The sequence below is a fragment of the Diadema antillarum genome, unplaced genomic scaffold (genome assembly GCF_040938485.1).
Source record: "Diadema antillarum isolate AM-2024a unplaced genomic scaffold, OU_Dant_1.0 seq00001954_RagTag, whole genome shotgun sequence".
NCBI classification, from domain to species: Eukaryota; Metazoa; Echinodermata; class Echinoidea; order Diadematoida; family Diadematidae; genus Diadema; species Diadema antillarum.
The window spans coordinates 50,003-73,764 of record NW_027272614.1 but is presented as its reverse complement, the minus strand read 5'-3'; the positions used below and the strand labels follow the sequence as shown (position 1 = coordinate 73,764).

At 38.6% G+C, this 23,762-nt stretch overlaps 1 protein-coding gene across 1 annotated transcript in view; it reads right to left on the bottom strand.

The window, feature by feature from the left end:
- The window catches only part of LOC139713371 (uncharacterized), a 134,532-nt gene that overhangs the window by 70,609 nt on the left and 40,161 nt on the right, over window positions 1–23,762 (bottom strand). The window contains exon 2 of the mRNA XM_071625108.1: window positions 15,402–15,607. Coding sequence (XP_071481209.1) covers window positions 15,402–15,607 — 206 coding nt within the window. The remainder of the gene's footprint in view (window positions 1–15,401; window positions 15,608–23,762) is intronic.

Below are 23,762 nucleotides of genomic sequence, written 5' to 3'. Positions count from 1 at the left end.
CGCTTTGTTTTACTTTGTTTTTGGATATCTCAGCCATTTTAAAACCAATTTTCATCAAATAAATTTTGAATTACTCTTAGAATTGATGCTCTTTTACATTTCATTATTAAGTGGTTTCTAAGCATCTTGCAAAAAGTTGAGAGCTGATTCCTCATCTCAACCAATACTATACCATCCCTTTAACCCATTGAGAATGAGCTAATTTTGCTATAACATGCATTCCCCATAAACACCTGCCCAAGAATACTCTGGACAAGTCATCAATGGGTTAATAGGCAAAGCCAATTAGGTTGGTTCTTTCTTTCCACTAATTATAATACATATACAGTATATTCATGTAACAACAAAAACAGTGAATATTTGGTTAAATTGGATCATTGTGATAAGTCAATTATTGCATAATAGGAATGCATAAGTTGGTAACACAGGACTCCAAAACTCTCTAAGCTAAAATCTAATGCTACAAGCAGACTCTAATTCATCAATATGTTTACCTTCACTCTACCTTTCTGCCAGACCCCACACTCTATGATACTAATGCCAGTGTCGGTCTAAAACCCAAGCGTGATGATTATGGCCTTGCTTTCATTTAACATTATCACATTTACAGCAATAAGCTGGCTCTACATGTACAGAACAACATCTCAACCAGATTTAATCAAATGAAATTTGATATTTCTTTTTATTATACATGTAGGTGGATAAGAAGACTATGATGCAATATGATGCAACAGACTCTCCAGGGCCCCATTTCATAAAAAGTTTATATGATATCAACTCTTGCTGGACACTGTTTTATGAAGAGTTAAAGGGATAGTACAGTATTGGTGGAGATGAGAATTGGGCTTTTAACTTTTTGCGAGATACCAAGAAAACACTTATGATATAGTACAGAGCATACCATTTTAAGAGGAATTCAAAGTTTATTTGATGAAAATCGGGTTTGGAATGACTGAAACATCCAAAAACAAAGCAAAACAAAGCGATCGTAATAAAGTGTGGGTCCCACACTTTATTAAAATTGCTCTTTTTTGGATATCTCAGCCATTTCAAAACCAATTTTCATCAAATAAACGTTAATTTCCTCATAGAATTACATGCTCATTCATATTTCACAAGAGGTTTCTCATTATTTCACCAAAAGTGTTAGAAACCTGAAATTAGGTCTCAACCAAAACTGTACAATCCCTTTAAAATTGATTTCAAAGTTGATTTCAACTGTAAGTCTATGGCAGCCTGTGTGGTTAGAAAATTCAAAATCGATTTTATCTTTTGATAAAAGAGGAACTTGGAATGGCAATTGTCATGGCAACAACAAGAATCCAGCTTCCTGATTGGCTGTTGCTATGGGAAGTTGCCATTCCAGCATGGGTTGCTATCCCAACATATTTTATGAAATGGGGCCCAGATCTCTCACTGACTAAATAATTGAGTGAAAATCTAGTCAATGACCACTTATTGTTGGACTATAGGTTTCCGGTTTTATTTTGTCACTCTCCTGTTTGTGTTGTTTGTTTGTTTGTTTGTTTGTTTGTTTGTTTGTTTGTTTGTTTGTTTGTTTGTTTGTTTGTTTGAGTGTGTGTGTTTTGGAGGGGATGGGCAAAAATATGGAAGATTAAAGGGGAAATCCAGTCCAAATATAAGTTAGTCTGATAAAAAAGAATAAAGTCTTTTGAGCTCAATGGTAAAAATTTGACTGAAATCGTATGAAAATTAAGGAAGTTATGATATTTGAAGTTGTGTTAATTTCTGTAAAACAGTTAATAAACAGTGGATATGAATATGCAAATAAGTGAGCTAACCATGTCATACCCTCACAATTTTTCCATTTATCGTGTACGAAAAATAAATGACGAAAAGTCAATGTAACTTTCATTGAAGTGTGTAACATGATGTTATTCCTGGTTGAATTATTTCAAAATAGTGACCATTTACAGATATACCGGGATTGGAGCCTCGGGCATATTGCGTTTGAATGAAAAACTGGAAAAGTCAAAAATGTATGTACAAACTATATGGCAAGTTGTGAGAGGATGACATGCTCACTGTGCCCTTTGCATATTTCATATTTACCGATCAAGAACTGTATCCTGAGAAATCAGCAAAACTTCAAAATGTTATAATTTTCTTATTTTTTACCCGATTTTGATCAAAATTTTACCGTTGAACTCGTGATATTTTACTCTTTCTTATCAGACTAACTTATATTTGGACTGGATTTCCCCTTTAAGTAGTGCACAGTTTGTGAGTACATGTTGTACATTAAAAAACACTCTGGCTGTCTCATTGAATACATCAATGATTATGAATAAGATGCTGAAATTGACAAATCAATTATGCAAACATACTGATATCACAAATTGATTCCAACTGTCATCTCTTTTCCCTCAAGGAAATTGAGCATAATTATGCACTTTTCATCACTTGTACTCAGAAGATTGATCTTTTTTTCCCAACTCATCTTTTTGCCATACAAAAACTGAGGATATACTGCATCCTGTACATGAACCCCATTGGATTTGTATCCATGGTTTTGCTTTGATCACCAAAAAAAAAAAATAATAATAATAATAATAACATTCACCAAACAAATCAGTCCTGTCAATACTGTAAAGGATATTAGTGGCAAAGAACTTTAATCTATGAACAAACTGTGAAATTTGGTCTCACATATTCATTCACAGACAAAAATTTTTCATGTAATGCTATCTACAGTAGATAGCATTAAATGAGTCCTGCAAAATGACTTCCCTAAAACAGGTACTTGTCATTGTCTGCTGCATTATATTCATATCTCTCTTTGTTGGATTTATATTCGAGTACAATACCAGCAGCAGGTCAGTGAGATATGAAATGAGTGCATTATACCTGTGACAGGGGAAAGCCTGGTGGATGATGAAAAGGAGGCTAGGAGACAAGACTAATCCATCTCACCGCTGCCCAGACCAATCTGTAGAGCACATCTCAATTACCAGCGACACTCTATTGGGATCATCAGCAAAGCAAATTAATGTCTGACTTCACTCAGGTTGAGCATGCCCCAGGGACTTAGTCTCCATTGCAGGCTATGGGATGTACTTTATTCAAGCTACATTTCATAATGCTTGGGCTACCGGAACACGCAAACTAAAAACTTATAGTACACAATAACCTGTTGCTGAAAAAAATTGAAATGATTTTTACGGCATTGCCATTATGTGGGAATTATCTCCTAAACATACAAATGTGAGGGACCTCCAATTGACAAATATTGTCTATTTTCTACTGAATGTATTCTCATTGGTAATGCTGTCAAAGCAACCTTTATTCACAGACTGGAAAAAAAAATCACAATTCAATCTGCAATTTTTTGACAGCGTTATGGCTGGCTTTTTGGCTATCATTTCGAGTAACTTTAACCAAAATGTGCTGATGTTCCCTTCATTGCTATTCACTGGCAAGGTGACTGGCCCTCTCATAGTGTAAAAGTAATCAGACCTGGTTATGAAGTTGCTGAAAATCATTTTTCCTACAAAACAGTCACTTTAATCACTATCCCACATGTCCTAGAATTATCCTAGATTATGGAATTATGTCACTGCCTCATACATACTGTGCACGTCTTCATCCCACTTGCACATAAATCTTTGCTACATTCGCTTTAAGTGAATTAAAATGTACAACATTATATCCTTCACAAGAAATCATATTTTCTGTTGTAATGGATTAGCAATGATGAGGTGGAGTTACAGTCACTAAATTACTTGAACAGAGTGATCTGTCTTTTTCAATGTGAAAAGCCCTAGGGAGATTTGCACAGTGATTACTGATAATGATATAATCACCTCATCTCAATTTATTAAAAGTAACTGTGACTGGCATTCCCGTTACTGTATAAGTGGAAATTTTCGCGGTGTTCAAATTTTCGCGCATTTCGCGCAACCAGAAACTAGCGCGAAAATAAAAGCATGCGAATATTTTTGCTTGCCATATGTGCCTGTGCGTGATGTCTTGATTCCGTGGAATTAAAAACACGCGAAACTCTTCCGACCCGGCCAAGCGCGAAAAATTAGCCACGCGAAAATATCCACTTTTACAGTAACCCTTATATAGTGCTTTGTTTACCAATTGGAACATCCACTGGGGTGCTTTCTTCACCAATTGGCACAGATGTGTGGAAACTAATTGCCAATGAAACAGAGATTACCTAATCCATCTAATCTTTATTTATTTATTTATTCATTTATTTTTGGGTAACCATGGCCTCCTCATGGATTAAGCCACAATGAGTTACACAATGAGAAACTTACAATTTTGATAACTTTGTCAGGATTATCTGAATGCTGACGAAAGAGGCTTGGCAATCTACAGCTTCAAGTGTCTGAGCACAAAATGGGTTAAATGAAAAATGAAGGTACTGTCTATCTTGCCTTTCATCCTTTAATCAGGGTCAACTTGAGCTGGCAACGCTGCCATTGTCTGTGGATTGGACCTCAGTGATTCCCTTTCTGGCACCCTAACATAGGCATTAATCAAACCCATCCATCACTTTGTAAGGCACCACAGCTATGAGTAACAGACCATTAGAAAAGAATACCAGGAATACGTTGTTTCATAGCTGAAATATAAGAAATTTGTAGCAACAGTTGCAAGGCCTTGCATGTGGGAGATGAGGATCAACAAAATAATTTCTGATAACTTAAAAGAACAAATTTCTGAACTGATGAGTAAGATCACCAGCTACACTTAGAGGCAATTGAGAAGACTATTACGTCACAGTTTTTTACTTTGTGTCAGTGCCTGTTTTCAGATTTATTCTGAAACAACGGGAATTAAAAGAGAGGATGTAACATTTTTTTTCTTCAAATTACTGATGTATTCTAAACTGTTCCCTATTATGAATACTCACAACATACTGTACTTTGAATGTACAGGTACCCCTTCCCTTCTCCATAATTGCTTCATGTGCTAGCATACAGCTGCATAATATTATACAATGTATGAACAGTCTAGATGTCAGCCTACAGTTGCTGCAGTCTGATCTAATCAAAATGCTCTCTACTACTTGCCAAACATCATGGCAATGTTGGCCATTAATTCCATTCGACCCGCTTCCCCCCCCCCCCCCCTCAAGCGATTCCTGTGATGCGGATCTGGCTTCGCGTATCCCAATCTCCCCCCAACTTCCCAACATCCGTTTCCTGCCAGAAGCGCAGAGATCTGTAGAGATAGGTGTTCACAGACGCACTACAGTATTTGCACCGCAGAAGTGGTTGGTGAGTGAAAGTAAGTCTGTACCGAAGCTCCATTATCCATTGTGCCTGTCATGAATCTGACATTTCATCTCAATGAGAGATAGTTGCGCCTATTAAGAAAAAAAAAAATCATAGTTATAGCCTGAGTCATATGCTGTATCTGCAGTAGCTGCACCATGCACATGAAATATATGTAAGTTCTATGTCTTAAAGTGAGAAAAAGATGATATCAATGGTTCTGATTTGGTTTAATTCAATCTCCAGATGAATGCAAGAATTATGCATCTGTTTGGCCATGATATCCCTTTAAAAAATGCAGTTCTTTACAGCAATTATGTAAAATTGAATAACAGAGCATATTTTGCAAATATCAAGAATTTGCAGGTATTAGATAGACATACTGCTTACTACCTCAAATATTAACATAAACTTGTCTAGATGCATCTTAGAATCAGACCCATAAGATTACAAATGGCAACTTCAGATCATCATTGCTTTACAATGGTTTATTCACATCAATTTGTATGTCATTTTACTGTTGTATTTGTGTTCTGGTTTTTGCAGAAAATGCAGAAAAGAGGTAAAATGAGCTTTATCATCTCTAAACTATACTAATCAACACATCCCCCCAAATGCTTTGAAAAATGATATCTCTCTATCTTTGACAACTTTTTCCCTTGTTTATATATATATTTTTTTTTTTTTTGGGGGGGGGGATATATTTCAGTGGAGGTGTTAAAAATTGCCTATTGTAGTTATGCATTGGCACGAGAGTGCTAGTGTCTTAAAATTGATGGATCTATCCATTATCTGATTCATTTTCTCATGATTTGAAAGGCAAGTTTTTTTTTTCTTTGTAGTTCCATCATGACATTCATTAAATACCTTTGTAATAAGCAAGCTAAAAGGAATGACCATTTGAATACACAAAGTTAAAGGCCCATGAAATACACACATACATGCCAATTCAACCTAATGACAATACAAATTTCTACAATTAATCCTTTGATCAATTCTTAGTTTGCCATGCCTGGAATACAATTTCTTTCATACTTCTATCCAGCTGCAACTCATAAACTTTAATTTTCTCTTTAAATCAATTCTATTTGCGGGTCAGGATTGCAATTACTCACGTCAATCTAGCCAGAGAGAATTGCGGACAAATTGACTCGACTAATCTTCAGTTATTTTCCAGCATCCTCCACTCCTGATGACACCAGGGGACTTGTCCAGAGAAATTGACAGATATGTGTACGGCCAAGCGGGACGAACAGATTTTTTGCTCGCAAGCCACCGCTCTCAAAAAGAACACGACTCCTCGAGAGTTGAGCTCACGTACGTGCGCTTCCTCGCGAGTCACCAATTACCCCCTTAATGACTATTTGTTTTACACTCGACCATCTCTCTAGTCATGCACGTCGTCTCGGACATCTCGACATCGATTACTACCGCGGGAAGTTAGATGAATGACGATGACGCCATCGTCCATTCTAGCTTCCGTACTCATGGATGATCACTTCATGTGGAGTGTATTTCATCTGCAACATATAAGATGACTGTCATTCACTTAATGAAGTTGCCTTTCACTGGGTCCAGAAATTTAAAACACGTAAACGTGCAGACGTTTCTTTAGACTGCACTGACTCTATAAATTCATTGCTTCTAAGAATTGGGCAAATACCACAATAATGCCGTAGATAACACACAAAAGGTCACATGTGTTACTTGTGAAGTTTTATATAAACTCAACTGTGAATGATTAGCCTCAGGTGCCATACATGAAGTTTACCATCTGCAGTGACATTACAGACATTTTGACTTTTCCTGAAAATGTTTGTTAATAATTTGTTAAAAGTTTGTTAATATATACAACAAAAAAAGTAAGTTCCCACCTAGCATTTTGGGATATATCTCAAAAAGTATTTTACAGATTTTCATAATTCAAACGGAAATGGATAAGGAATTTTATTACTCATAACATGAGTGGCTAATCATTGCCACCAGATATCATTATTGGCGTGAAAAAATGCATTTTATGTCAAAATGCATGGAAACAAAAGTTGCACTTTAGTGATTAGCAATGATTTTTACACAAATAATCAAACAATCACTCATGATTCTGAACATTTAAGCATGGTTTATTGCATATTTCTCTATCTCTTTCTTTTCATGAGCATACATTGAAGTATTTGATAATTGATATGTCCACCATCTGCTTCAATGACCAGCCAGCATCTCTTCCTCATACTGTTAACTAAAGTTTGTACTTGGCGCTGCTCAATGTTGCATGCTCTCTGCAAAATGTGCTGAAATTCTTGGAGTGAAGTGCCATCTTTCACCTTCTTGCTCGCTTTCCGCTTAATGATATCCCAAAGATTCTCTGCTGGATTACAGTCAGGGGATCTTGCAGGCCACTCCATACGTCCGATGCCATTTCCCTCAACAAACTGATCTACAACTTGAGCGCATGATGCAAAATGGCCATAGGCACATTAATGTGATCGACCCAAATTGGAATACAAATCACATGGCTTCTACCAACATTTTCATATTGAAAAGGCTATTGTTTAAAAAGTATGCACAACATCTGTTTAATAGGGAAGCACATTGTACCTGAAGAAATTCCCGAGAATTACACAATTTAAAAAGGTCATTTGCTAACTTACATAGGAAATGTATACAATATGCTTCCTATAGCCTGAAGTGCAACTTTTTTTCCCATGCATTTTGACATAAAATGCATTTTTTTACACCAATAATGATATCTGGTGGCAATGATATGCCATTCATGTTATGAGTAATGAAATTCCCTATCCATTCCCGTTTGAATTATGAAAATCCATAAAATACTTTTTGAGATATATCCAAAAATGTTAGGGGGGAACTTACTTTTTTGCTGAGTGTTTATATACACTTTTTTTTTTTTAAAGGGCAAAACAATACACAGGATAGCAATAGTCTATGGTAAAAAGAAATGGCAATTTACTGTATTGAATCATTCTCTGGTACTGACTTCGTATAAACTGAGGTGATATAGTAGTAATGCAATGCTACTGCAATTGCCTTGACGCTTGCTAATTAATTCATGATATCACTGTCTGTGACTTGCTTCTGTTGTAAACCTTGTCACACCAAATTAGGCCAAAATGACATGCAGCCACTGTGCTATAAGAGCAGCTCGTTTGGTTTCTGCACATGAGCGTCTGCTTTCCTTTATCTAGCCTTCATCCTAGAGTTGTCATCTGCACGGCAAAATGAGGTGTTGGATGCACGAGAGAGTATGAAAGATGCACTCCCTCACAGCAGCATCCCGACATCTCCGACAGCCCGTTGCCTGCCGCATGCTGTGAGCGCAAGAAGTCTGAGTCAACATCACCTCCTGTTTGTCTTCAGCTCGTCATGGCAACTGCCTCTCATCCAGGGACTTCCCCCTGTGGGGGGACGTAACCTTTACCCATCCTCCTCCCATCCACGGGATCTTCCATCCAGCTGCATCACTTCCCCTTTCTGTGCACGCACAGCAGCATTGTTTATCACGCTTGGCCAACTTCATCCGCCTTCTTAGATCACCACGCCACTGTGTATCATTCTTGGTGCTCATTACAGATGGGCTCAGTCCCCCATGGAGGCTGTACACATGAGCGAACATGAACACACGTCCCTTCCGGCATCATGACATGACTTGCATCCTCACATACAATATTGCAAAGCATCTCAACATCACCTCCCCACCATCCTCAGCTCATCTCCATGGAAACCATCTCTCATCTAGGGATTCCTCTCAAGAAGGATGCAGCCTCCATCCTTCTCGTTCACTCCTTCTCTTCAGAGATTTAACAAGAATCTTTGAGAACAGCTGCATCACTCCTTCCCATTCCCAAGATCCCATGCTTGCAGCGTTCAATAAGCTCACTGGATTAGCCATGTAATCAAACCAATCCTAGGGATTCAACAGTCATCTCCATTCAGTAAAAGAGGAGTTCTCTACTTTAATATGAAGGATGTATTCTCACTGAATATAAAAACTAGTGTCAGCTGAAGAAAAAAGAAACTTTTTTGTATACACACATTTCTTGAAACTCACTTTAATCACATTAATGTAAAATAACAATTCCTTTTTTTATAAACAAAACTACATGAAAAATTATCAAAGAATATGTCAAGCCAAAGAACAGGTATAAAGGAGCAAAGCCATCATATTTTGTCATCTTTGCAAGCTCATGATGCCAAGCACTGACAGCTTTTGTACAAACCTTTGCACAAAAATTGTATCGTAGAAAAGTATTTTCGAAATTTTTGCTCCCCCCCAAAAAAAACAACTACAACAAAATCTCCTATTGAAATGTTTAATAATCACTTTTCAGTAATTGTGTTTGCTGAAAAGAACCCTTTCAAAATCAATCTCAGTACTTGCCACGAGCAGCAAATGAAACTGAAGGTTTGGTCAGGACTCATTTGCCAACAATGTTTTGAATATGATAGACGCTGGGGTTAAATAAGAATCTAGAAACAAATTTCTTTTCAAAACATCAGAGAATGAAGGAGAGAATGAGGTGAAATGACTTCTGGTGCTTTGCTTTTGGCATCATCCAAGAATTATCACAGATTGGTTTTGACTGCTCTGTTCCACTGATTGATTGGACAACCTTGTAGTTTAACTCTCTGATGAATAAGTAACATGCACAGGTCTGTCAAACATTGACTGATTCAAACTTTACGTGTGCTTGGTAGTTACTGATCACCACCATAAACGGTAGGATACCTTTACTGGCAAATCTACCACACACAGATGAAATCGTTCCAAATGGAGATGGTGGAATGAAACAAGGCAAGTGCCAAATAGTGTCTCGCCCATTCGCGTACAAGAAATTGACATTTTTCTAACTCCCAGAAGTTCATTGACCTGCATATGACCTTTGACCTTGTGGTGACCTTCAACTCCACAAGGGACATTTACCATCCAAGTTTGGTCACAAACGGACATAGGGATCAAAAGTTATGAGCCACAATCGAAACGTGCCCTAAAAACTTAACATTGGGCCCTAAAAGTTTGTTGACCCCTGTCTGTGACCTTTGACCTTGTGATGACCTTCACCTCCCCAAAGGACATCTACCATCCAAGTTTGGTCACAAACGGACAAAGGGATCAAAAGTTATGAGCCATAATCAAAACGCGCCATAAAAACTTAACATTGGGCCCTAAAAGTTTGTTGACCCCTGTCTGTGACCTTTGACCCTGTGGTAACCTTCAACTTCCCAAGGGACATCTACCACCTAAGTTTGGTCACAAACAGACAGATACATCAAAAGTTACGAGCCATAAACGAAGCGCGCCTTAAAAACTTAACATTGGGCCCTAAAGTTCATTGACCTCTGCCTGTAACCTTTGACCTTGAGGTGCCCTTCATGTTTGCTAAAATGTGTAACTTTGTATAACCACTCTTCCCTCCAAGTTTGATCGAAATTGAAATCCTCAGTAGAGAGTTATTCAAGTTTTTGTAGCGTTACAGACAGACGACGGACGGACAGACGGACGACGGACGGACAGACGCCGCAGGCGATCCCTTAGTCTCCCCACACCTCCGGTGGGCTCAACAAAAAATTAAAATGAAAGCAAAGTTAGACTAAAACCAAGGTTGTTCTGACCATTGGAATGTCTGTGATTTAATAACTGTTTCTTAAAGACGATATAAATCTCCTTTTACAATGTAACCAGATGGTAACATAGTGAATCCCACTTTCTTTGCTCATTTTTCCACTGGTGAGGAACTTCTTAGATTAACTTTGCATATGATGTATTAATTGTAAGATTATGACTCTCACACACTAGCAGTATAAAAGTGACAGACATGTTGCCCGGCGAACACACAAATGAGTATATACTGTTATTGTTAGCATTATAAAAATCATTACACGATGCTCTGTTGCCATGGAGAAACTTCTCAATTTCTCAAATCTGATTTGTGCCTTAAAAGCCAAGTGAACTTCACCCCCCCCCCCCCCTCCCCAGTCTTCTTTGAAATCTAACTAGCAGAGTTATGGAGTATCTGAAGAGAACACAGTTTATGACTGAGAAAAAAATTAGGCACAAAAAAGCCTACATGCGGTATTTTTTCTTAAAAGTAAAAACAACTTTCACAAATCTATGATGAGTGACATTTAGCTTGCTGAATGTGTGAAGATGAAAGTGGCTGTGAGATGTGAATATAAAGACTACATAGCACACTCAGTATATACATACATGTAGGTCTAAATTAAGATTGACATAAACAATCACAACCTAATCAAGCACCACTATCAATCTTGAGGTAGCAAGCTGTCGTCATACCGTACCACAGGATGATGATGATGATGATGATGATGATGATGATGATAAACACCTCTAACCAAAGTGAGGGGATGATGATTATTAATTTAGCATCCCCTGGGAAAAGTCACAGCACTCTCAAAGTACACGCATGGTAGGTGACGCACACATGCCTTTATACTATGATAGCTCTACACTCACTGCCATCCCTACAGTGGGTTCATATCAGCTGCAGATAAACCACCACGCATTTCAACATACACACACAGACATAAACACAGGGGCCCGAATTTACAAAGGTGGTACAATCTTGTCCATGGTTTAAACAATGGACAAAGACCGTAGTTTTGTATGGGTTGCCAAGTGTCGCATGGCCTATTTTGTTACAAAATAGGCCATGCGACACTTGGCGACCCATACAAAACTACGGTCTGTGTCCATGGTTTAAACCATGGACAAGATTGTACCACCTTTGTGAATTCGGGCCAGGGTGGTCCAAAAAGGGTTTAAGCATGTCACTGCAACATGCTCAAACTCTTGTTCATCATCTTCAAAAGCCACCAACATGATACAATTGTATGCAACATCTCTGGGCATTGGTAACATTCTCAAAACAAAATGAATTCAAACATGTGAAAAACATGGGCAAAACTTGACAAACATCAAACTGCTTAGAAATTTATGCTCAAAACATGAGACAGAACACTGAACGTAAGCACCACCACAAGGAATAAGTTGCAAGATATCTCACGCTACCTTCTCATGATTTGCGCTCTGCACACATAAGACTTCTGCAATATTCTCACATTCAGAGCTTGCAACATGCTCAAATGTTGTGGACAACTCTGATACATATACATACATCCTGAACACATACGAATTGAGCTCTAAAGCCTGAGATGGAGTTCAAATGAAGAAATTACTGAGGATTATCATTTCATGGAATTGAATTGACAGTATCATCTTCAGAAAACCACAAAAGACTTTAAAGTCACCAATACTACCTTATAGCTTCTAGGAACAAGAGTGAAATGACAGTAGCTAAAATTGCACAGAGCACACTAGATTATCATGTAGTTTTTGTCTCCCATCCAAACTATTATTAGTGTGCAGTAAAAATGACACACATATAAAATACTATTAAGCAGCCTGGCACGGGCAAAAACCAGAACAGAAATTCAAAATATATCTTAACTTCTTTGTAACTTTGCTCTATGGAGTTAAGATGTTTTAGCATTGCACATGGTAATGACAGTCTTAAGTCCCTTTACTCTCAAAGTAACTAGCTGTTTTCTCTAAGTAGTGAAAGTTCATGTTTGAACCTAAGCTGAAGCAAAGCTGAAAGTGCATCAGAGGTGATTCGACTGGCCTCGCCAACGAAACGATGTATGCATGGCGTCGACATCGAGTCAACCAAATGGAAACCGATCACCACTCAGTACACCCATGTTCTAAATGTGACAGAAGATGCATGTGTTGTACGGATGGCCTTGATCACTCCTGCATCATTTAACATGCACTCTTTTTTGGCTTCACCACCACAGCAAGAAGCCTGCTAGCTCACAACATGTTAGCATTTTGATCATCTCTTCCCAGTTGTGGTTTCTTTACATACAGGATTTTCTACAGACCATGATCCAAACAGCAGCCGCCACAAGCAGTTACATGCTTTCAGTAATGCCCTAAATTATATTTTACAGTAGCCTCATTCTGTGGGAGGAGATGGGATCTATGCATTCCCTTACCTGCATACACACACACGGCCATAATTTAAGCTACCTAATTTGATGTCATCCTCAAGCTGTTCTCCTTACTTTAAAGGGGATGGCTAGTAGGCTAGTAACTGATCAGTGGGAATCAGTGGGAATGCTGAGGGATGATTGTTCCAATTCTCGTGGGATTCATTTAAGAGTACATTATATACCCGGTATCTATTGTTGTGTGAAAATTATTTGCTTCAGAACGGTCTCATATTCAAGTAATGTGCAGTTTAATGCCTCGTCACTGTACAGGCATGATAGCCTGGAAACATTAAACTGCACATTACTTGAATCTGAGACCATTCTGAAGCAAATAATTTTCACACAACAATAGATATATAATGTACTCTTAAATGAATCCCACAAGAATTGGAACAATCATCCCCCAGTATTCCCACTGATTCCCACTGATCTCTTACTAGCCATCCCCTTTAAGGTAGATCTCCTTTCCCTCCGCTGCCACCATCCTAATTTTTCAAAGTCAGTTTAGACCACTTTTGTTTGCTGTTTATATGACCAAATGTCAACAGGGACAACATATTAGGGAGCTTTAGATTTTAGACGCGCGGACGTTCAAAGGAAAAAAACGTGTTCTGAGCGTGCGCAGTAGCGCGCGCAAAGCCAATCTATTTTTAGCTTGCGTCGCCTGAGTTGTTAACTACGCGTACTGGGCTATTTTCACGTCCGCACAGTTTGCGACGTAGAGAGCTTCTTCATGCACTGATCATATGGGGGCGCGATTTTATTTTTCATAAGTTGCGTCCCAGCGTAATCTAAAGCTACTTTTCCACATGACGCAGGGAGAGGAGAACGTCCAGCGCACTCGCCGTCTCAAACGTCCGCGCGTCAAAATCTAAAGCTCCCTATTATTTCACTACCCTTTGGCGACTGCCTGCCGACTGGAACATGTGCATGCTCACGAATAAATTGCCTCTGCAGTGCCCCTCCTTACTTCTTTTTTTAACTTCACCTGAGACGCAAAGCCCTCAAGAAATCAAGGTGAAGGTCAACATGTTTGACAATCTGGACAGACAAGGAGGTTAAAACTTTGTTTTTCTATATGATCAGTAGCCGCCGGTCACACTGGTAAAGATTTAGAAGGTTAAGATGGCAAAGTCTTTGCAATCTTTGGTTCTCGTCTCGATCTTTGGATTGATAAGTTTGGGTCACTAGTGCATGTGTGCAAAAAAGGAAAAAACAAAGACTATGCCGTCTGACTTGTGGTGATTGTGATGTAACAATGCACACCTATACAAAACAATGACTGTGTACTTCGGAGACATCGCCTGCAAAAAAGGTGGTGGACTGGCTACGTGACAAACTTCGCGAAGTTTATTTTTTTTAGTGTTTACATTAAAAAAACTTGAGAAGTTCGGCTGGTGAAGGAAATATCCCTAGTTTTTTTAGTGGGAAGCTTCGTGAAAAGTTTTGCGGGAAGTTTATGGTCACATTGGTAAAACTTTGCAATCTTAAACTTCTAAATCTTTTGCTAGCGTGACTGCGGCTAGTGCTGGCCCTACTTTCACACTGTAAACAAAATGTAGGGTACATTAAATAGTTATGATTCCCATATAAATCACAAGTGATACCCATACACTTGTCACGTTGACTTCTCCTATTAACAGTGCTAATGTACTGCACAGGTTAGAGTATAGAAGCCTCGCTATTCCTTATCCTCAGCTTTGGCTGTTGTTATTGTAGCTGTTGCATAACATTTTGCCTCCAATATTAATTAGTTCCCAGGAAGAATTTCCCTGGAACTTGTGATACTTTCTGCATAACACAGGGGCTATGACTCTATCCGATACATGTGCATCATTTGAATTTAGACAACAACACACACCTCCCAAAATAAAACGAATTCAACAACTAAAAATTCTGTATTCTTCTAGATAAAGCATCCTATGAATTCAAATGCAGACAGCACTTCACTAGCGATGCAGTACTCTTCGCTTTGGACATCAATTATTTCTTCAAATTCAACACACTTCAAAAATAAAGACACATCTTCGTTGGTTCGGCAGCAGCACATGGAAGAAAGAAAGAAAGAGAGAAAAGAAAAACCTTCATGGCATGCCTGACCGAAATACATGTACTTACCGCCCGTGACATATAGTACATATTTCATGTGCTGCCGAGGGCGGACGTAGAGGATGGTGCCTCGCAGGCTGATGACAGTCACCATCACCTCGGCAACGATGGTGAGGAGCTGGAGGACAAGGTAGCCGACGATGCTGAGGAAGAGCTGTGAGGAGCACGTCTTGGGCTCGTGGGGCTGGGACACGACACATATCAATATGATGGTCCTATGAGGAATATACACACAGATTATGGATAATGAATCAAAATGAATATCATCTCATTTCACTTCACACTTATAATGTACAGTATGCAAACTAAATTTCATCATGATAAGGTACAAAGAGTGCAAAAAAGAGCAGTATACAGGTGCTCATGGTTCAAAATAAATGGGATCAAACAAATATCCTTTTCATGTTCAAGTTTCAAATTCAATGATGTTAATTTCCAGTAAACAATCGCATGAATGAGAATGCAATAATTTTGAACATGTCAAGGGCACAATGTACAAATAATGTAAAATTCTGAAACAAAAAAGAAGTGCCTCATTCATGTGCCACTAAGTTGTGCAATGTAAAAAGAACTACAGTACAGAGAGAGGAATAGCATAAGAGAAGTTCTACAGAAGAGAAGGTTAGCATTGATGGAAGTGTAAAAATTACACGAGCAGACAACAGAATGGCGAAAAATCAAAGAAATAGTGTGAAAACTAACCATTTAAAGATTACAACCATTCTCTTGTATTAAAGTAATTCCTGCATGATACCCAACTGGCACTAGAACAAAATGGCTGCTTAGGTTGAGGCAAAAGTCAGGGCAATTTGTGTACACACCCCTCAGTTACTCCTTGACAACACTTTATGTTTTTCCATTTTGACGACAATATTGTAACAGCAATATGACGCTTTGTCCAACACACACATAAGTGCATTGAATAAGTGAGTGAAAATCTAAGATTTATCGACAACTCAACTGCTGCTCATAGCTGCAGGTTTGAAATTTACTGTTGGCAAAATACAGCTAACAGGTCTGAACTGTTACTTCACATATATTCATGGGACTGCACTGACATATTTGTTCTTTAAATGACCTCAAATTCCTGACACACGGAAAAGCATTCAACAGAACTACATAAGAGCATAAACAGATGAATGAATAACAATTAACTTGCCCTAGATTGACAATTCTGAACAAGGACAATTATCTTGTGAAAAGCTTTCATCAAAAAACAATAGAGAAGGGACAGTAAGAACGAGAGAGAGAGGAAGAGAGAGAGAGAGAGAGGAAGAGAGAGAGAGAAAGAGAGAGAGAGGGAGGAAGAGAAAGAGATGGGTAGACACGCGCAGACAGGGGAAAGAAAAGAGAAGATGGTTTAATAATGAAATAATTTGATTACGATGACATCAATATTCTTGGCTATGTATCATCGCACTGAAAGTTGTATTGCTCAAATTTCCACCTGCTTGCACAGACTGCAGAGAGGGATATGACAAATGCAGATGTGGAAAATGCACAAATAAATGTATTCACTGCCTTGCCACAACAATCAATTTGATAAATTTCTGAGGGGGGGGGGGGGGAAGGAAAAAGCAGAACTCTGGGAATCATAAAGTTTATAGTAGGCAGTGCTGTCACTTGTACAGACACATGCACAAACAAAATACACCTGGGCCCTGTTTTATGAAGAGTTATGATCGATATAGTTGATTTCTATCATAAGTCTATGGCAGCCTGTGTGGTAAGGGAATTTACAATTGATTTTACCTTTTGAGAAAACTGGGGCCTGGTCAAATATATTCCTGACAGAGTAGCTGACAATGTACTATTGATACACTTTTAATCCGTTGAAGACTGGTCCCGAGTAATGTGAACGAGAACGAAAGTATAAGAAAAATGTGGGTTAAGCAAAATCAACCCATCCTCGATGAGTTAATTGTTTTAATCTAGTAACTAATTGTATTATATCATTTAAAGCTAAATCACACACACATCGCCCTGGAGTGGGGAAGATATTTGGAGGCTACAGTTCTGCTACCTTTATATTTTTCTTGGCAGCCACAGCTGACATGAAGCCCTATAGAAATTGACTTTGACTAAGTTGTTAGATGAACACACACTACTTTGACTGTACTACAATGTACTTGTACAACTGCTGCTGCTGATAGTAATTGAAAGATGAGAAAGATGATGATGATGATGATGGTGATAATTTGATTTAACAATAATAATAATAATAATAATAATGATAATAATAATAATAATAATAATAACAATAATGCATGACTACATCAATACTGCTACTACATGTATCATCACTGATTCTGCTACTGCTACTACTTCTACTTCTACTGATGATATATCAATAACAATGATCTCATATCGATTATGACAGCACTAAAACCGGAATTCTGATTGACACAGAAGCATCGTCTGTGTGAGAAACAGCACAGTCTACATGCAATGAATCATCTGTGTACAATACAAGCAGTTTTCTGTAACATTCCCACAGGTGGAAATTACAGCGTGGTGACATGTCTACCATTACCATCGACCATTCTGACTGACAGACAGTCTGCCGTCCCAATGACCAGCTGTAAGCAGGGAGAAAATGGCACAAATCAATAGGGAAGAGTGCATCGCGATGACAGGACATATGGAAAGCGATAGGGGGAGACTTCATGCCAGAAAGATGGGACATAATTTGGATGTTCCCCAGAGACATCAACATTCAAGACAATTTGAAATGAAGCAAAGAACGTCTCAATGCCTGGATGCCAGAGCAACCTCACACCCTTTCCAATACTCAGCAAATCAGGCACAAATTCTTCTTCAGTCAGATGGATATCAAATATATAGGCGAAGCCTTCTCCTGGCTTCGCTTCAACATCTCCCTGGCTTAGGTGTGCCGATGCACACGATACGGCAAGAAAGTCTGCTTGCTCAACAAACTGATTGGAATGTATCATGGCTGATTTCTCACTAAGTGGCGACAGTTATTTGCTCGTAATCAGGAAGACGAGAGGCGCCTTCGCTAACACGTGATGAGCAGACTTTCTCGCAGGCCTGTCGTTCCTGGCACTGCATAGTTGGCAGTGCGTTCACACTCAAAATTTGATAGCAGGGAAGATCTACGCTGCGACATCTCATAAAAAGGCATAATGGATAAAGTGAGGAATGCCTATCGAAATTGAAATGTCATGCCTTGTATTAAATGGAGTTGAAAATGTGTGTTTATCCAATGCACTACTGCAGACCTGTGTACAGGAATAAAGTGTACAGAGTTTCTCCTGACAAAGAAAACAGGTCATGTAGTTTTAGGGTAATCAATGCACAATTCAAAGTCACCTGTCTCAGTGCACATTAATGAATCTATTTTCAAACTATTTTGTCTTTCCAATTTTCATTATCTACTCATGCAGTGTTTATCACTGGCACTTTTGATATAAAGAGTACTTTCAATTCCATCTCTATACTGAATGCCATTTCTTAACAATGAGAAGTTTCGAAATATCCATACACTTGTGTGAATACTTTCCTAAATCACATGCACTGATACACTTTGATATACTTTCTCTTGATAACATCAACACCAGAATTCGGTACCTCATATCAAACATTCAGCTGTGCTCTGATTTGATTTTTGAGTTCTTGGGTTTTTTTCTGTACATAATACATGATTCATACATTTTTATAGTTTGTTCATTCTCTCAAAGGTGATGCATGGCAAAACAAACTTCCACATTGTGTCCAAAAAATTTAGACTTGAAGGTCTTCACATCCTGAGCAAGCAGAGGTTCTCTTTGCCAGCGATAGTCAAATCATGACAGTTTGAAATCGTAGGTAGAAAAGTCTGAACACGATGCTGGAACAGCTTTCACCCTGCGGCGGCAGCTGATGAGAGTAGCCGCCATGGCGACTCCTCCTCCCGGAATGGACAGACTACTGTCCAGTCACCACCACCACCATGCTGGTCTCTGCCCCAGCTTCCCAGCCAGAAATCAATACTCTGTTTTGCATGCCTTCACACCTGATAGAAAATCACTTGATTAAATTTAAATGTAGCCCCCTCTTCACTTCACACACTGGGCAGCAGACATATCATCTTTACTCTTGAATCATTCGCATCTCTATCAGAGCGGAAGAATATATTTATACAAATTAAAGTAAAAAGACAGAGAAAGAGAGAGTGGAGAGAAGGAAAGGGGAAATGGAGATGAGGAAAGGGGAGAGAGAGATAAGATAGATAGATAAAGATAGATAGACAGGTAGATAGTGGATATAGGAAGGATGAGGGGAGAAAAGTAAAATGAAAGGAGAGGAAGAGGGGATAGATAGATATACAATACATAGGAAGAAGGGGAGAGGTCAAAAAGGAGGGAGGGGAGAGATGGAATGAGAGAGAGAGAGAGAGAGAGAGAGAAGGATAGACAGCTACAGAGACAAAAAATAGATATATATATATAGATGGACAGACAGCCAGAGAGATAGATAGATAGACAGACAGATAAATAGATATATAGACAGCCAGAGTTAGAGAGATAGATAGATACAGATATGTAGCCAGATAGATAGATAGATAGACAGATAATTAGATAGACAGACAGTCAGACAGAGAGATAGAGAGTTAGACAGATAGATAGACTGATAGACTGATAGAGAAATATAAAGATAGATAGATAAATAGATAGATAGATAGATAGATAGATAGATAGATAGATAGATAGATAGATAGATAGATCTATAGAGTAACAGATGTAGGAAGGAAGGGGAGGAGGGGAAGGGAGAAAAGGTTGGAGAGAGGGAAGCAGACGATGAATGTCTCTTTGTGTTGACAGTCAAAATACTCAGGAGCCAGCCCACAAAGCTACCAATCAATGCTCTATGGACGTGGCTTGAGGTCTGCCATTCTCCAATTCACAAACTCTTTACTCGGGAGTTCCTTGTTGTGTTTTATTTTTCATTGAACCCAAACCTAAACAGCTCTGGGCAGGTATGACTAAACGGGCTACTCAGTGCCTAATCAGCCCTGGGTGCGCACTTAAGACATCCGCACGCAAACTTGCTCACTATCCCCCAGTCAGGACGAACGACATGGTACCACATACTGACACATTACAAGTGTACATCAATTGCTGCGTTATCCTAACTGTGCAAAGTAGAATACGAACTTTGATGTACGTTAAATGCAAAATTGTATTTTTCCCCCATTTTGTTGTATTACTAAGGGGATAACCATGCTATGCTACAAATCTTAATAGATAACTCTATCTTCATGTACATGACAATCATAACTACATACTGGTCATGAGTGTGCTCCATTCTAGTGCAAGGTGGGTTGGAATAAATTTGCGTATGTGTTATTGATTTGATTGATTTGATTATTGAAACTGCACAGGTCATGCAATCGAGACTCGGTGGACAGTTTCAGCATGTTATTTGCATATTTCACTTTAGATTGAAATAATACAAATTTTATATAAAACAAACAATATACAATAGATTATAACAAGAAAGTGTGTCTACATAAGATTGTTATACTTAACACAAACATCCAACAAGGATTTTTGCAAGTCTAGTTTCACAAGCCACATTTTCATTCATTCATTATTTTCCCTTTCACTCATTATCTATAGATCCTACCTCCTCCAGTATTGTGCAAACACACTCCAATGCACACACACACACATACAAAATTACACACACATACACACACAGTTATACAAATATTAGTCTAATATTTGTGCACCCATTTTCCATTCACTCACTATTCTATTTCCACTCTACCTTTTGTCTTTTCCTATTAGTTTCACTGACATTATATCTTCATCTTGTGTATCACAGATGCATGCACACACACATACATACACATACACATATTATACACACACAAGTTCCTATACAAGGCCATACAAAGAACTCTCCTGACAATGACTATTTCTCCATTGTGCATTTAATATGCCATCACTGTCAAGCTCCCATCCATCAGGGAATTGCCAGTGCAATTGTATTTACATCTTGGCCATTTTGTTCCCATTCCCCAACATACACTGTATGGTTAAAAGATGGAAAGATGGAAAGATGGAAAGACTATCACAGTAACACTAACAGCAGAAGAAAAAAATTGAAAATGAATGTATCTTTCAGTGGTTATAACATCTTGGATCGCATCCATCCTGCTCCTTACCCCACCCCTTGCCGCTTGGAGGTTTTAAACATGATTGATGGAGCCATGAATAATGTTTGATAACTGCATCAATGACCTGATTAAAAAAAGAAAAATGATTTGCTATCAATGCTTTTATGTAGTGGAGGATTTTAGTTCCACTTCCATTATGCATGGTCTTGTCATGTCTTGCAAAGTTTACATTTCTGAAGAGTGATGAACAGAACAGTAGATCTTGTTGGGCACAAAAAAAGGGGGCACAAAAAGGAGGGGGATAAAAAAGCTACGCAAGCATTTCAACGAACCTTCATGGACAGAATTACTCACTGCTACAAATACAAAGCAATCATATGCTAACCATGAAATGTAGAGAGAAATACACATGAAAAAGACTTGAATAGTCCCCCCCTCCCTACAATTAAATTACAAAGAAATCAATATTTGACAACTAGAGGGAAATTTGTCAAATCAGTCAGCCCTCTCTTGGGCATGCCGTTCAGAAGCTGGCTGGTGTAAAATGTCATGCGTTTTTCAATTTACTGCGGAGACATTAGGAACAACTCAAAGAGAGATATGGTACCTGTACATCAATCCATGTGATAATTGAAATGGTTGGGCAGATGTTTCTGTAGGTTTACATTTCTAGTATCTGCACGCTTAAGTCATGTCATGCCAATGGAAGCTTGTTGTTACACAACGTCAGTATTATTCAGAGATGGTGGCTGTGTGAGGGTTTAGCCCAAGAGTTTAATGCGCATCAGCATCAGTAATGGCCCCTTTTACCCAAGGTTAATTACAGGACTTTTGCATCGTAGAGTCCATGTTCGAAATTCACATGTTCCTTTTTCAATGTGATCATTTAATGGTACTTGAAAGCTATGAAGACAAGACAATTGGGGAAAATGGGGATATTTTGAGTATCGCTGCCATCATCCATCTCAAAAACCTGGCAACTTGTTTCTTCATAACTCATGGCACTCAATACAGATAGAAATGCAGTTCTGAAGCCCACTGCCATTGTCTGAATTCCACTGACAATCAGGGAATGTACTACATTATTGTTTAAACAAGAACTGCCCCTCCCCAGCCCCCTCCCCCACCCACCCACCCACAAACAAAATACATACAAATGGTTGAGAAAATCAAATGGTTAACAAAAGACATTGGAATGCACCTTCCTGTGAACTCAGCATGTTAAGTTGCATGTCTCCATACAGTGTCTTTTGTTGGCCATAACAGTGACTATGGAAACATGATCTGTGTACCACTATTCAGTTTAGGGGAAAGGTGCGTTCCAATGTGTTTTGTTAATCAAATTAGTACCGGTATTTAAGCGGTGACTGACAGATTGTGACATCAACAGAATCTTGGTTTTGAAGATTTTTGTAATTAGGCATAATTTCATATCAAAGTAACCTAAAAGAAAGGTAGCATGAAAATTATCATAAATAGAGTATAAAGGACATAATATCTAGATATTCTTTTCGTCACATACCTGATGATCATGGTATTCATACAGATTAAAGAATTAGTAACATGAAAATTATCATAAATAGAGTATAAAGGACATAATATCAAGATATTCTTTTTGCCATATACATTGTAAGTGATGATCATGGTACAATAGATTAACAGTCAGCATGCACTGATCCTTTAATCTTAATCTTATTGCTCTTGATTTCTCTTAAATTTAAAGGTGTATTTCAATATCTTAAAAATTGTCTCATTTCATTACCCCTAAAAATGTCTTCACAATGCAGGAACAGAGATAGACATTGTCTCAAAAAACAAAAAATCACAGATTTCTACAGACTCCGTGCACAGTACATGCCAGCACAATCATTCCGCGAGAAGCTATTCCAGCTTGCTATATATGAGAATGGTATAGCTGTGAATGATGATTCCCCTATACCCTTTAGTTTGGAGAGATAACTGATGGTCTGTCACAAAGCTGATGGTTGGACAACTTAACCAGGCCACCGATGGAGAGGTGGCATCAGGTTTGCTTCGCTTGCGCGAGCACGCCTGCGCCGAAGCTCGCCTCCGCTGCTGTGCAGCCGAGTGTTGACCAACTGCCATTACACAGTGGATGCACATCGGTTGCTCACCGTTATTGATTTAGCCCGGTGTCGTGTTGGCGGGCTGTCTTCGGCTGCATCTCTGTGCTCGCCACGAGCAACACCTCGCCTATATGAGCTTGATGAAATGTAGCTCATGAA